At 45.1% G+C, this 15,589-nt stretch overlaps 1 protein-coding gene across 7 annotated transcripts in view; it reads left to right on the forward strand.

The window, feature by feature from the left end:
- Positions 1-1,529: 1,529 nt before the first annotated feature.
- The window catches only part of IRS1 (insulin receptor substrate 1), an 82,267-nt gene continuing 68,207 nt past the window's right edge, over positions 1,530-15,589 (forward strand). For 6 of the 7 annotated variants that reach the window (XR_006283591.1, XR_006283593.1, XR_006283590.1 and 3 more), the window contains exon 1: positions 1,609-6,260. Coding sequence is in view for 3 of the 7 variants with exons in the window: in XM_037909013.2 (XP_037764941.1) it covers positions 2,669-6,235 (3,567 nt within the window). In the remaining 4 variants the exon portion in view is untranslated. Of the gene's footprint in view, positions 6,261-15,589 lie in introns of all 7 variants that reach the window. The other variant, XM_037909012.2, reaches the window with a different exon arrangement.

A 15,589-nucleotide genomic window follows, 5' to 3' on the forward strand; every position in this document is an offset into this window, starting at 1 on the left:
TTATGAATGTTGTTATTGCATTGTCTCACATAAATTATCAAACTAAAAGTAATATATCAATAACAGACTGTTCACTATATATATTGCCAGCAACACGCATATTAAAGAACTATTAAACTGTATAGAATATGTAGATTAATTCATGTTCCAATAAATGTATAGAGACCATTACAAAACCCCAAAACAATCTGGAACTTATATATATATGCACTCTATATTCGGAGTGGAAAAGAGAAAAGATGTTCAAGGATGTTTTAATGAACTGTCCGGGAGATGGCAGCATTGAGTAATTTATTTTTTTAGAATTGGATTGCAACACTTCTCGTATCCTCTTTCACCCTAACAGTGAAATAAAAGTTACGCATGCAGCACATTTCAGTACTGTAAACGGCAAATCATGTTGAATATTCAGTTTAATTTAGCATATAATGATTTCGGGAAATATATTTAACGGCTTGACCCCACATTGGAGAAATTCTCCAGGAAATCTCTACCACATAATTCTGCTGTAAAAGATAATGATAGCATAGATTTGGATTTCCAGCTATGATAAATCTCCACTCATCAATAAAAGTCTTTATTCAGGGCCCAACTGCATAGACAATAGGTAAAATCTGTGATTTGTGGCTCCATGCTAATAGGAAACAAAAATAACAAAATAAGTCACTGCTGAGTTTGAACTATAAACATCCCCACAAATGAAAATCACACAAAAATCTTCTATTGTCACTGGTACAGTCAAAATCGGTCTCAAAACTATGCATCCTGTATGCATATCCTATTTTCAATTCCCAGCTCCAAACGTGTCTCTTCTTTTAATTTCTCATACCCTTTTGCTATTATTGGTCTTCTTTGAACGGTACAGAACTTTGGAATCCAATTTATGTGGAAAACATTATGCAACATAAAGTTGCATTATTTATTTTAAAATGTTGCTCACGGGGATAGTCTTAGCTCAGTGTTCTGAGCCGCCCAGAGGACAACAATCTTACTTCGGCACAGGAGAGTCACTCTGTATTATGTTACAGAAATCTCCAATTCCATAGACATTCATGAACGGTTTACGGATGGATTTTATTTGTTTGGGTGGGAGAGGGTTGGGGAACGTTTCTGTTTTGAATTCAGCGGTTGCATTAATTTCTTTCGATCTTTATCCTCTTTGAAAGGGAAGCCTCAATTGCACTAATATGGTGGAGAGCGGAGATAGATGCGGGGGGGACGACATGATTTTCAGCACTCTTATGTCTATATTGCAGATCAGGCAACACTGGAGTTTAGACGCAGCTTGTATGTGGTAGGTGGGGGGAGGAGGGAGCCTCGTGGTTACAACGCAGCAACAGCGCCTCGATCAAAGTTGCCACACTGCAGAGATTCACTCGCAAGCCCCTAGTTTATAAATAACACGCCAGTGAATGGCGTCTACGCCTTTTTACTACGCTCCACTCCTCAACCTAGCCTGGGCGCCTCCCCCCGTGGCGGGGTTGAGGGACAGGCCGCGCTGCCAATAGGAAGGCAGCCCCCCAGGGCGCAGAGCGGCTCAGGGCCCGAAGGTAATTGCAGCCGCAGCGGCGCTGAATGAAAGGAGCGGCGGGCGGGGAGGAGGGGGCGGATTGGAATGCCGCGGCACCAGGCTAGGTTGGAGCCTCCCTCGGCCGCTGCTGGGATGGTCCACGCACTGGCGCCGTCACGTGTTTCTCTCCTTGGAGTGAGACTGAGTCTCGGCGGCGGCTGGAGGGGGCCGGACTCATAAACACAGACACCGCCGCTTGTTTGGGTTTGGGGCGCTCGGAAACTCCGAGGAGCAGCCGGAGGAGGAGAAGTCAGCCAGGCAGCCCCAGACCCGCCTTCAGCCTGGGGCACAGGAGGGGGCTTTGCTGCTGGCCTCGGCGCCTTTCCCGACTGGAATGAGGAGGAGGAGGAAGAGAGGATGTTCCTTCCCCACTTGGGCTGCTTCCCCTCCTGCTGCTGCCTGGTTGCATTTTGTGTTGAAATGGCACTTTCTCTTCCTAACGAGATGGGACTGAATGGGGTCGCCAGCCTCCTCACGCATAAGCAGCAGCGGCCACAGCGCTGATTTTTGGGCTGGGCTGTGTTTTAGGGGGGGAGAAGAGGCGTGTGTTTTGGGGTGTAAGCCCCGGACTTTGCAAAACAAACCGCTACCCAGAGGATCTTTGATCTGCTACAGAGATTGAGATTGCGCTCGCTGAGGCGAAGTTGTGAAGGGGAGGGGTGTTTTGGAGCGAAGCAAGGGGGACCCCCTTCCTGCTCCTCTCTACAGAGGAATCCGACCCATACGACTGAAAGATGCGTTTCTTCTCCTCCCCGGCGGCGGCTGCTGGGAGACCTAGACTTTCATCTGGACTGACTGGGACTGGACTTTTTAAGGATATATTGACCCACCTAAGGGTGATTTGGGCATAAACAGCAATATAAAGGCTGCTGTGGTGCTGGAAGCTGCCTCTGCCACTGAACAGCTGCTCTCACCCTGCCAGTATCCCCTCCCCCCATCCCGTTTTGGAGAGGGGATTCCGAGCTAGTTTGCTTTTTTATTGTGATTGTTGTTGCATGAATTGTATTTTAAGAGGTTTTTTTTCCTGCATTGCTTGGCAGTTTTGGGGGCCTGTGGGCTGATAGCTGCCATAAAAGCACCACCACCTCTCCTTCCACCATGGCTAGCCCCACGGATAATAATGAGGGCTTCTTCTCAGATGTCAGGAAGGTGGGTTACTTGCGCAAACCCAAAAGCATGCATAAACGCTTCTTCGTGCTGAGGGCAGCCAGCGAGTCAGGACCTGCCCGGCTGGAGTACTATGAGAATGAGAAGAAATGGAGACATAAGTCAGGAGCCCCCAAGCGTTCCATCCCACTGGAGAGCTGCTTCAACATCAATAAACGGGCAGACTCCAAGAACAAGCACCTAGTGGCCCTCTATACCAAGGATGAGCACTTTGCCATTGCAGCTGACAGTGAGCTTGAGCAGGAGAGCTGGTACCAAGCCTTGCTGCAGTTGCACAATCGGGCCAAGGGCCACCACCACCTCCATCATCACCGCCACCACCACCACCACCACCACAGTGATGTCTCTTTTGGGGGTGGCAGTGCAGGACTGGGGGAGGCAGGTGATGATAGCTATGGCGAGGTGGTCCCTGGCCCAGCTTTCAAGGAGGTTTGGCAAGTGATCCTGAAACCTAAAGGTCTGGGCCAGACGAAGAACCTGATCGGCATATACCGCCTGTGCCTGACCAACAAAACCATCAGCTTTGTGAAGCTGAACTCGGATGCAGCTGCTGTGGTACTGCAGCTGCTCAACATCCGCCGCTGTGGCCATTCAGAGAACTTCTTTTTCATTGAGGTGGGGCGCTCTGCAGTGACTGGGCCTGGTGAGTTCTGGATGCAGGTGGATGATTCGGTGGTGGCACAGAACATGCATGAGACCATCCTGGAGGCCATGCGGGCCATGAGTGAGGAATTCCGGCCCCGCAGCAAGAGCCAGTCCTCCTCCAACTGCTCCAATCCCATCTCTGTGCCCCTCCGCAGCAGACACCATGTCAACAATCCCCCACCCAGCCAGGTGGGGCTCAGTCGCAGGTCCAGGACTGAGAGCGTGACTGCTACCTCCCCTGCTGGGGGTGGTGGAGGAGGAACAGGGGGCAAACCCAGCTCTTTCCGAGTCAGAGCCTCTAGTGATGGGGAAGGAACTATGTCCAGGCCTGCCTCTGTGGATGGTAGCCCAGTAAGTCCCAGTGCCAACCGGACCCATTCACATCGGCACCGTGGCAACTCCAGGCTTCACCCTCCACTCAACCACAGTCGCTCCATCCCAATGCCTTCTTCACGCTGTTCCCCCTCAGCCACCAGCCCAGTCAGCCTGTCATCCAGCAGCACCAGTGGCCATGGCTCCACCTCAGACTGCCTCTTCCCACGCAGGTCCAGCGCTTCTGTATCAGGCTCCCCCAGTGATGGTGGTTTCATCTCCTCTGACGAATATGGCTCCAGCCCCTGCGATTTCCGCAGCTCTTTTCGCAGTGTAACTCCAGACTCTCTGGGTCACACACCGCCAGCACGGGGTGATGAGGAGCTCAACAACTACATCTGTATGGGGGGCAAGGCTGCCTCATCCTGCAGCTTGGCGGCTCCCAATGGCCACTTCATCCCTCGCAGTTGCCACCCACAGCATCAGCAGTGCCGCTATCCTGGCACCCCATGCTGCCCCCGGAGTGGTGGAGAGGAGGTAACTGACCTGGAGAAGGGCTTCAGGAAGCGGACTCACTCTGCAGGCACCTCACCCACCATCTCCCACCAGAAGACACCCTCACAGTCTTCGGTGGCCTCCATTGAGGAATACACGGAAATGCTGCCTTCCTACCCTTGTGGTGGCAACCGGCTGCCTTCCTACCGGCACTCTGCCTTTGTGCCCACTCATTCCTATCCTGAGGAGCATTTGGAGATGCACCATCTGGAGGGCAGCCACCACCGGACCAACCCCACCCCACACACTGATGATGGCTACATGCCGATGTCACCTGGGGTGGCCCCTGTGCCCAGCAGTGGTGGCGCTCCCAAAGGCGGTGACTATATGCCCATGAGCCCCAAGAGCGTGTCAGCCCCGCAGCAGATCATCAACCCTGGCCGGGGAGGTCGCCACACCCAAGCCATGGTGGACTCCAATGGGTACATGATGATGTCCCCTAGTGGCAGCTGTTCACCTGACGGTGGTCCCACCGGCTATGGCAAAATATGGACGAACGGGGCTGGCCACCACCCAAAGCTCTCGGTGGACAGCAGCGAAGGGAAGCTCCCCTGCAGCGGCAGTGACTACATCAACATGTCCCCAGCCAGCGGCTCCGCCACCAGCACCCCCCCGGACTGCTATTTCGCCAGTTCGGGGCCGCCGGGCGCGGAGGAGGGCTCGGCGCAGGGCCCGGCCCAGCCCCCACACAAGCCCATCTACTCCTACTTCTCCCTGCCGCGCTCCTTCAAACACGTGCAGCGCAGGGCAGCCGAGGAGAGCGGCCCTCAGCTGCGCATCTCCCTCAGCTCCGGCCGCTTGCTCTACGCCGCGGAGGACTCGTCCTCTTCCACCAGCAGCGACAGCCTCGGGGGAGGCGGGGGCCAAGAGGGCGCCGGCGGTCCCTACCAGGCGCAGCCCCCGCCGCCGCAGCCTACCCGTCAGGCGGCCGCGCAGAGCCGGAGCCGCCTGACCAGACCCACCCGCTTGTCTCTGGACGGCCCCAAGGCCAGCACCCTGCCGCGGGCGCGGGAGCAGCCCCCGCTGCTGCTGCCGCCGGAGCCCAAGAGCCCCGGCGAGTACGTGAACATTGAGTTCGTGGCCAGTGACAAGCCGGCTTTCCCGTCGGCCGCGCGGCCCCGAGGGGACGAAGTCTCCGAGTACATGAACATGGAGCCGGGCCCGCCGCGGGCTGCCTGCCAAGCCGGCTTCGCGGCCGTACGGGCGGCAGCTGCGGCCCGGCCCGGCCGAGGAGCTGCTGCCCTCAGCAGCCGGGACTATGTGACTATGGAACAGGGGGGCGGTGTCGGGGGGCCCTGCCCGGGCTGCGGCGACCCCCCGCCCCCCGCCCTCTTGCTCAACTACGCCGACATGCGGACGGGCCGCGCCGCTCCGGAGAACCCCCCCGCCGCCCCTGCCTCCGCCCAGGCGCAGCCGCCGGCCGAGCTGGCAGCGGCGCCACCGCGCTCCTCCTCCCTGATAGGAGGCCCGGGGGTGAACAGCGCCTTCACCCGCGTCAGCCTCAGCCCCGGCCGCAACCAGAGCGCCAAAGTGATCCGCGCCGACCCGCAGGGGGGCCGCCGGCGGCACAGCTCCGAGACCTTCTCCTCCACCCCCAGCACCGCCCGCGGCACGGCGGGCAGCGGCGGCCTCAACGCGCCCTTGCTCTACGGGGCGGGGGGCGCCGAGGAGGTGAAACGCCACAGCTCGGCGTCCTTCGAGAACGTCTGGCTCCGGCCTGCCGCGGGGGAGCTGGGGCCGGCCGCCAGGAGGGAGCAGCAGCCCCTCGGGGCCGGGGGTGGCTTTGAGAACGGACTCAACTACATCGACCTGGACTTAGTGAAGGATTTTAATCAGCGTCGCCAACGCCCCCAGGAGGGCACCTCTGTGCCGGGGGGGAGGCAGCCGCCGCCCAAAGCCCCTAATCAGCCTTGTGGGAGTAGCCACTCTAGCGACGATTTGAGTGCATATGCCAGCATCAGCTTCCAGAGGCGGGAGGACGTCTAATAGCTGGGCGGGAGCCAGAGAGAAGGTGAGTGAATGGGGGGGCGGGGGAGGAAGGCGTTTAAACGAGTAGAAACGCCCACTTAAAACTGAGCCCAAAGGGCTAGCAAAAATCAGGCACCTAGTTGGAGGTTGTTCAGGCCACTGAACTGTGTTCTAAAGGGGTAGCTTAAGGTGCGGTCTGTACTTTTTCTTGTTTTATTGGAACGTTGTTTTTCTCTTGTTCCTTTGCACGTTCACGTCCTACTCTCAAATAGAGCCCTTTAAGTGTGTGGAGTATTTGTTGAGGCGTGGGAAGAAGATCCAGGTTCACTCATTGAGTTAATCTTTTGATAGCTGCAGTTTCAAATATTGCATAATTAAATTTTTGTGGGGAAAAAATAGACCTAAATAGACCTAAGCATGGTCCCTAGTTAAGAGATAACAAAAATAGGTTGGATAAAGTCTGGAACTGTGATTAATCCGTTGAAGCTTATTCCTTCTAGAGGAAGTGTCTGTAATTAAATTGGTGTGGTGACTTTTGTAAACTAGATGGTATGTTCTTTGAACTGAAAATATTTTTTCTATGTGGGAAGTGTTTTGGAAAATATTGCAGCCACATCAAGTCTTAACTCAGAAGTGTTAAATGAATGTTTTGGTTCATTTTGGTTTTAAATATGCTATTGCTTCCAGAAGCAAAATTAGCATTTGACAGTGCCTCCTTGAATCGTGGATGCTTTTCAGACTTGACACACTGTAAGATTCTCCAAGTAAGGGGGAATGGGGTCTCATGTTTTGTGAAAAGTTATGGTGAGGTGGTTCACTCTGTGAAATCTGCTCGAATATTGTTGCGGAGACTAAAATGCTTTTTAGTGGCACTTCTACCTCACTCCTTTAATCTTCAGGAATACATATTTTAAAAGACCCAGTAAGTGGAGGGAGAGGGTGTGGGGGAGGGGATGTGAAAGAAAGGGGTGTGGTCTATGTTGAACATGGGAGTGGGTATAGGATTCAGAAGCTCCTACCTTCTAAATTTAGTGTGGTCAGTTATGACTCCTGTATCCATGTGCAAGCTAATTAACCTTTCTAACTCATTTTTCCCGTGTGTAAAATGTGTGTATCTACCTCACAGGGTTGCTGTGAGGATTAATTAGGTAATGTTTGCAAAGTGCTTTAAAGGAACTCTGATAGACTGTGTGTGTGTGTGTGTGTGTGTGTATATATATATATATACACACACACACAGGCATTTGTGTTTGATATTGATACTTATAATTTAGCAAAGCACAATTTTAAGTATCTGCAAACTGTAGAAGAAGCAAATGGTGTAGAATGGACTCTGATTATAAGCTTAAAATGTTTAAAAATAATCTAGTCAAAATTTGTCAGCCTGTTGTATTAAGATTGGCATTACAAGGTGTGCATAGGACAAAGAATATTTTTGCAACCAATGTGATGGATCTGCCAAATAGAAACTGAATACAAAGTGTTGATTTTTTTAATAAAACATTTTCTCCTCTAAGTATGTATTCCTGTATAATATTGATATTTTATACAACTGAGTTTTGCTCCAAGGTCTCTATTATGAATAGACAACTCCAGTCTAAATTTTAACACTCTTCCTGATCTCTGCAGTTCTTTGTGTATTTAACTCCTAGCAATCACTGTACAGTGAATGGTGAACCTTTACAACAACATAGTTGGACAAATACAGTCAAATAGTATGATACTGTAATAACACACTTATTCAGTGAATATTTTTATTGCTTCTTTGCTTAGTGTAAAGTACTAACACCAGTGGGAGTGGATTTGATAAAAGATTTAACAATCAAATGTAGGATTTTGCTTTTACCTGAACTGGTGAGCCTAGTGTAGAAGTGTGAATTGCAAATACCTGGAACAAAAACAATACACCCTTTCCCATATTTGTTACTTTAACATTTGCAATTATCACTTATTTGAACAATGTATTATTAAGGTAGTCTTATTTTATCTTATCAGCATATGCTAGACTAGTCCTGCCTTTGGGCAGGATTTAAAATTTGGCAAGGGTATTGCTGTAGTGTCAAGGGTTGTGTGCCTTTTGCCTTCCCTGAAAAAATCTGCTCAACATTGGCTATGTTGTAGGGTCCTGAAAAATCTGTTTACTAAACACGAAGTTGTAGAGGCTGACAGCTAAATGACTTCTCTGCAGATTCCATCTGCATGGTGCATACTTCATTCCCACACAGATTCTGTGGGTGATCTGGTTGTCCATGCACCATTTCCACAGAGCCAAGGGAGCATGCTCCATCCTGGAGCTGAGCTGGACTTTCCCTCAAATTCCTCCTTCTGGCTGCTGGGACTGCACCGGTCTGGCACTAAAAAGAATTGAGGGCAGGGAGACACTCTCTCCTGTGCTTTCATTACTCTCTTTGCTGGTGCCCCAGCGCTGAGAAGGAGGAAGCAACGTGATCAGAATGCCGAGAGAGGATCAGATGGATGAGAAGAGGTTGGGGCTAGGCTGGAGGAGATATGAGCTGGGTGTGGCTCAGGGAGGAGGAAGGGGGAAGGAGGCAGGGCAGGGGATAGAGATGAGTAGGAGCAGAGAAGGACAGAGACAAGTTTATGCAACCTTTATTTGGCTCCCTGGTTCACGTGCATTATGATATCTTTAAGCCCCAATATTGGCAAAAAGTTATATACATGATTGCATTCTATCTATCTATCTGTCTATTTTTTTCCTAGGACAGCTTTCATCCCCAAAAGGTTTAAAGTACTTGGGCAGATTTTATTTATCTAGAGCAAAATATTTTGTTGTCCCAGCTTGTCAGATCAGGACTTTCCAGCTTCTCGTTAGCAGGTGAATAAACGTGTGCCACCTTACCACAATCGCTCTCCCTCCCTCCCCCCAAGCCATGCATGTTATGCACATTTAACGATATTGAAACATCTTCCATTCTGTGTCTCCATCAAAAAATCAATTCTGCCCCCCCTAATAGATTTCCCCCTGAACAAATCACTTGTTTCCAAATCTGTTCTGTTTCTCTGCCCCTCTTACCCCCATCCATATTCTTGTCCCCATACCTCTTTGCTGCTGCTGTCCCAAACCCTACTGCTTTCCTGAGTTTACAGGGGGCCTCAAACTCTTTTATTGTTTCTCAACACCAGGGTCCTCTGCTTCCTGCTCCTCTCCCGGCCTGTTAAAGGATCAGCAGTTTAAATTCCACCCTGTTCCTTGAGTTCCTTTACAGTGGTTCCAGCTGCTCTAATCCATCCTTCCTTCCTTCCTTCCTCAGAAAGAACTTCTAGTGCTTAGGATACTCCCCCCCCCCCCCCCCCACCCCTTTCTTTCTGGAGAAGGAGCCTGTAGATCTGTGATTGCACTTACTAGCAACCTTGGTGAGCTGACATGCAACTTTTAAGACCGATGCTAGACAACTACATTCCTTCCCTCCTCCTCCCCCCACCCCCCAGTCTTTCCTCTTCTCTTCCTGTGTTATGGGAAAAGAGAGTTCTTGCTTTCTCTCTGTGCTCTTGGTAAGGAGCAGTAATCTATTTGTTTATGTACCACTCTTAGATTTTCTCTTTTCTGTGTCCTGCCTTTTCTGGTAGCTGTAAACTCTGGTATAGTGAAACTGACAAGATTCTTGTAAGTTTCACTTGGCTTCTCCTGGGATTTCTCAGTGCAGAATTAGCTGAGGCATCTACTTCTTCCAGTGCTTCTGGTGTGGTATTTAGGAGGCTCTCACAGTTGACAACATTACGAAGATGAGCAATTGATAGTCGATGATCTGAATACAGAGTCACAAAATATTTGAAGTATGAAGCCATCTTGAAATTCTTGTGTAATATATTAAGAAAAATTTTCAAATACCTCTTTTTCTCTAACTTTCAGTTAAAATAGCTTTATAGCTTTCTTCCAAGTTTACTTTATAATTTAAAAAACTTTGTGGACTTAAGAAATTACTTTAAAAATGTGACAGATTTATCTACATGCAATTAAAAAAACTGAAGCACTTCAAAAGACAAAAAGATTCAGAAGCCTCTAGCTCTGCGGCAGCAGTAACTTGAACATCAGCAAGATATGAAAGTTATACATGCTACAGCAGTATTATTATAGACTAAATAGGGTGTTTCATACTGTATGTACATATTGTTTTTGTCCTCAACTAGTTATCTGCTAAAACCTAGACTGTGTCACTGTGTGCTTGCAGTGTGTTAAATTATTAGTATATTCTGCACTCTTTAAATACTTTATTCATAATTCAAACTGCAGACCTATTCCTTTAATGTAATTACTGTAGATACATTAAACAGTTAGCCTGGACTTCTGACTTACATGGCAGTTTTAGGAAAATTGCTTTCAAGATTTTTCTCTCTGGTTAATAGAGTCCTATAAATTGGGACTGTGTTATAAGACACCAAGTAGGCAATAAAATAGCATCCCGTGACACGCAGGTTTTGTATTCAGTCAGTATTAAAATAACATTTAGGATCATGTCTAAATTAGAAAAACAAGAAATTCAAAGTTAAGGATGACACTCCTTTTTTAGCTGGTGATTGTAAAAAGAACATGTGTGTTCTGGGTTGGTTTTAAACATTTAACAGCTGGGATGTAGAACCCTAAAGAACATATGTGACCAACACCTGTGGAGTTGGAATGTAATCTGACCAAGATCTTCAGTGTATTCTTTTACTTGTATAACTTATGGGATGCAGCCTGGTGAACAGCTGAACTTGAAAATTTCAATTAGGAACATACAGTTTATAATGGTTTTGCAAAAATTTGATTACAACCACTGAGGCTAATTGAATCCAGATCTGAATATCCTTTTGATAAAGTTGCTGTGACTCTGTGTGTGTGCGTGTGCACGCATGCACGCCTATGTAAAGGAAGGGAATTATTTTTTTACTTTTCAAAACAGACTAAATTCAGTATTGATTGTAGAAACTATTTTTAAAAATGAAGTCTCAAGGGAACAGTCTTAAATTCAAATTTCTATTTTTCGTGACATTCAGGTGAAAATTTTTTTTGTTTGTTTTCAAAACTAATTAGCTTTTGGACTTTAGATTTTGTGTACCAAGTTTCATCTAGATCTTTGATTTGAAAATCAAGGAAGGTGGAACTCGAAATAGAAAAGCTGCTAGTCTGTAAGATTTAGATGCCATGGATAATTTTGAAAAATATTCACAGTAAAAATCATTACACTTTGGTAAATTCATTCATTTATATTTTTCTTTCCCCCTCCTTCATTACTTAGGATAGCTTACTTTGGAAAATAGGCTTTCTTAGAGTACCTGCTTCCTACTTATCACAGAATCCCATTCACATTGTTATGCATCCTATTGTCCTGAGTGAGGGGAGCAGGATTTTTCCACTTGCTCTTTTGTCCTGTGCTCTTTGTCATTGCACTTGAATGCTGTGATTATATAATACACAGAACCCTGTTTGTTAACATCGGACTTTAAGTACAGAATAAGCATGAATGAATAACTCCTTAAGCAACAAGGATCTTGTTGTCATGTAAACATCCTTTTAGTAAAAAAGGAATAATATTCACACTGATTTTTAAATTGCAGTTTTTTTTCTTCCAGTTTTTCATTTTAGCTTTTTTTCTTTATACTGTGTTACTACTGGGACTACTATAATAAACCTGCTAGATGAAAAATCTTGATACATGCTAATTTAATTATTCATATCCTGCATTTATAATTAAATCCCCTTTAAACTATTTAATTTAAAGGGTAGCTCATAAAAAGAAACTCAAATTACAAAATGGTTGTGACTTACTATTACAATAAATCTTCTCTTACATTTTATGGCAAGAGTTGAAATACAAATAACTATGGTTACAATTCCAGGTTGTCAGAATGCTGAAAACTGGAACTTGGTCTCTCAAATATAGTCTGAAAGAGTACATGTTCACTAAACTGAATAGCATTATTTCTCTTTTTAATTGTTCCTTGTTTTGGTAAATTGATGATTTTTGATGATAAACAATTACAGCAGTTTGAATGTTACAAAATAGCAGTGGTGAAGAGGAGAGTCTTGTGTAATACCTCTTTTGATCTATTTAAATATGATGGGAAACTGAACAAAAACAGAGGTGTGACTAGATAAAGGAGATTTAAATAAGCCTGACACTCTTAACTAAAAGATGGCTTGATATGTATTCTCTCTGATCATGCTTGATATATCCAGGTCACATTCTCTGAAGACTGTCATTAGAGATTTAAACTTGAGTAATTGGAAAGTGCTGTGTTCTTCACAATAATTCACTTTGGGGTTGGGAGGACAGTGAAAAGTGTGTGTGTGTATGGAGCTGTTAATCATAATATGAGATTCTGACTAAAAACCTAATGTTTTAGTATTTGAATTGTAATATTGATTAAATCTTCTTGCTAGTAGTGCATAATAGGTTTGCCTGTATATATTCTGTCAGCTGCCTTTAAAATTCTGTTGCATGCAGTGTAGTTGTAGCTGTGTCGGTCCCAGGATATTAGAAAGGCAAGGGGGTGAGGTAATATTCCTCATTCAGAAATTAGGTACATAATCTCTGCATGCAAAAACTGATCTGCTGAATACAAGAATGGAAACACCTCACATTCGCAGAAGTATTGTAGACATTTATTCATGATGACTGCCTGCGCATGTGTTAAAAGCTGGAAAGATACAATCTGTGAGTTCTTAAGACCACACCCCCAATTTGATTTATGTCTTGTTTGCTTTTATCTAGATTTATTTATTTTTTCAACTGCTATGTGGGTGGATGTTTCTAAGTCATAGGAATTCTGAAATCTGCAATCAGCATCACCAAAGGTTTCTTTGAAGCAGTGAATTTCAAGAAAAGAAGGTGGGGTGGGGTGGGGGGGAAGGTAGCCACCTCTCAACCTCAGACATCTTCTTGGACTCCAGTTCGAAGCCTGATCACACGTACTCAACAAGAGAGCTGCTCTGTTTAACTCAACTGCTTCTTGCAGCATGGGAGGAAAAAACCTACCAAAAAATGAGGCAGGAATTAGAAGTTCTAACAGTCCATCCTCCCACAGGAATGGGGAAGGGAATTGAGAGAGACACCAGTGTCATCAGATATACTCTTAGGATTATTTTTTTTTAAGTCTACTGACACTTATTTTGTTTCTAGCTCTGTAAGAGACATGTCCAGAAACAGCTTTCCAGATCAGCAGTTTTAGCATCTATGGCATGCATTTTTGGAGAGTCTCCTTTTTTAGTCAATAATAAAAAGGAGTTCTGCATGTTACTGAATGTTTTTTGAAGATCCACAGTCTGTTTCAATGCAAACTTAACCTCCACAACCTTCTCTCTTCAGGGAATGAAATAGCCCTCTGCCCTGTGTTTTTTACTGAAGAAGAAGGGGGGGGGAAGGTTCTTGATCTTTTGTAGTTCTGCTAGGGCCTGATCTGACTTGCTCTGAAGTCTCTTGGAGTCTTTCCATTGAAGTCAGTGGAAGTTGGATTGTGTCCTTAATGATAGTTGGTGTCACTTGGAGAAAGATTTTTGCATGTACTCTCCCTCTCTCCTGCCTCTCTTTCCCTTTAGAAATGAAATCTGATAGGGGAGTGTCTAAGTGGTTGTAGTAAGTATTCCTAATGCTTGCCTAGGTTTTGTTTGTTTCAAGAAGTGACTCATCAGTAATAATTCTCAAGTCAAGCTCTAGAGAACATGTGAAAATGATGATTTTTGTACTGTGGAAGAATCAGGATGAATTGATTACTGTTTTTTTTTTTTGTTTTGTTTAAATCAGCAAGTAGGGAACCTTGATTTAAATAATTAGTTTTGCTTTTGTATTTCAGTCATTTTACATAAGGGCGGTTGATTTCTCATTGGTTGGTAACCAATAAAACGTATTGATTTGCAACTAAGCATTTACCTCTGCACCAATTTTGGTACTACTTGCTCACCAGGGGGATACACTGTATCTGTATGCATCTAAGCAGTTATATAGCTCTAAAATTATGTATTACTTTTTTATTATGTTAGAAATGGTGACTGATGCATTTCTTACTATAAGAAGTTTTTACTTTCAATTTGTGTCAAGCTGCATTTGGATGGAAATTTTTAGCTCTCTATTAACAATGCGCTAAAATAGCATTTTTAACTAGCCTTATTTAACTAGTAAACAATGTTAAATGTACTGGATGCAGGGTGGTTTAGCCATGTCGGTCCCAGGATATGAGAGAGACAAGGTGGGTGAGGTACCGTAATATCTTTTATTGGACCAACTTCTGTTGGTGAGAGACACAAGCTTTCTTAGCGACAGACAGGGTGGATTTGATTTAAATCACTAGTCAGGAAGACTCGATTTAATCATGGATTTCTACATAAAAGTGCATTCTTGTTGGTTATTATAACCTTAGTACATATTCTTCACAGCTGAGCTAGATGTAGGTTTCATTTTTAGAAGGTACACACTATACATTTTTAAAGTGATTTATTTTGAAAACTTTTCAGATTAGTTTTACAGCTATATCAGAAAATGAATGATTGGTTATTTCGTTTACCAAAGGTAATTGAAGAAGATATTTATGAAGTCTTTGGGAGGTGAACCATCTCCAATTCAACAAGTTAATCATTAATATTTGGAGGATTTTCTTGCCATGCTGTATTAAGAGGAGAACATCACCAGACAGACATTTAAATTTTTATTTAACTAAAACAATGTTATGTATTCTGGATTTTTTTTTTCTTCAACAGCAAACATATAATATTTTAACAAAACAAGCGCATGAGTTTTTGAATTGAGTTAAACATTCCAGTTTTTTAAAATCAGGTTTGTTTTTGTTAAAATTGTTTAACTAAAATAATTAAATAAAATATTTAAAAAAACCAACCCAAATTAAATTGACTGTATCAGCCAGGTCAACATGAGAAACTTAAAATATTGGCTTCTACAGCTAACTCTGTCATCTTCACCTTCATTTTCCTGTTTTGTTCATAACTGGGAAAAGAAGAACGAGCTTTCCTGCTTTTTCAGGTCCCAGACGATTTCTCAACTTGGAATGAATTAGTCCAAAGGAAGAAAATATTCTTTCTACACTGGCAGAAGAAGCTATTGCTGTTAAAAGTGAGATCACATCAACAGTGTCTGAATCAAAGTGCTTAAGTGACTTCCACCAGTTCACTGGTGTGACTTTCTTTAAAACACCATCAGCAAACATCTGTTTCTTGAATGGTTCTTATTCCCAAACTGGGTCTCTCTTATGGGCTGCTGCCATTATAGGTTTTCCCTTCTAGTGAGAGAATGGTATGGTAGATCTCAAATCGGTGAAAGCTACATTCAGAAAGACCTCAAGACTTCTGGAATATGCTGCACAAACAATTCCACTTTTGTTTCTACTGCCTGTCCCTCCCTTCTCACATTTATCTCCAGACTT

This window comes from Chelonia mydas, chromosome 9 (assembly GCF_015237465.2).
Source record: "Chelonia mydas isolate rCheMyd1 chromosome 9, rCheMyd1.pri.v2, whole genome shotgun sequence".
NCBI classification, from domain to species: Eukaryota; Metazoa; Chordata; order Testudines; family Cheloniidae; genus Chelonia; species Chelonia mydas.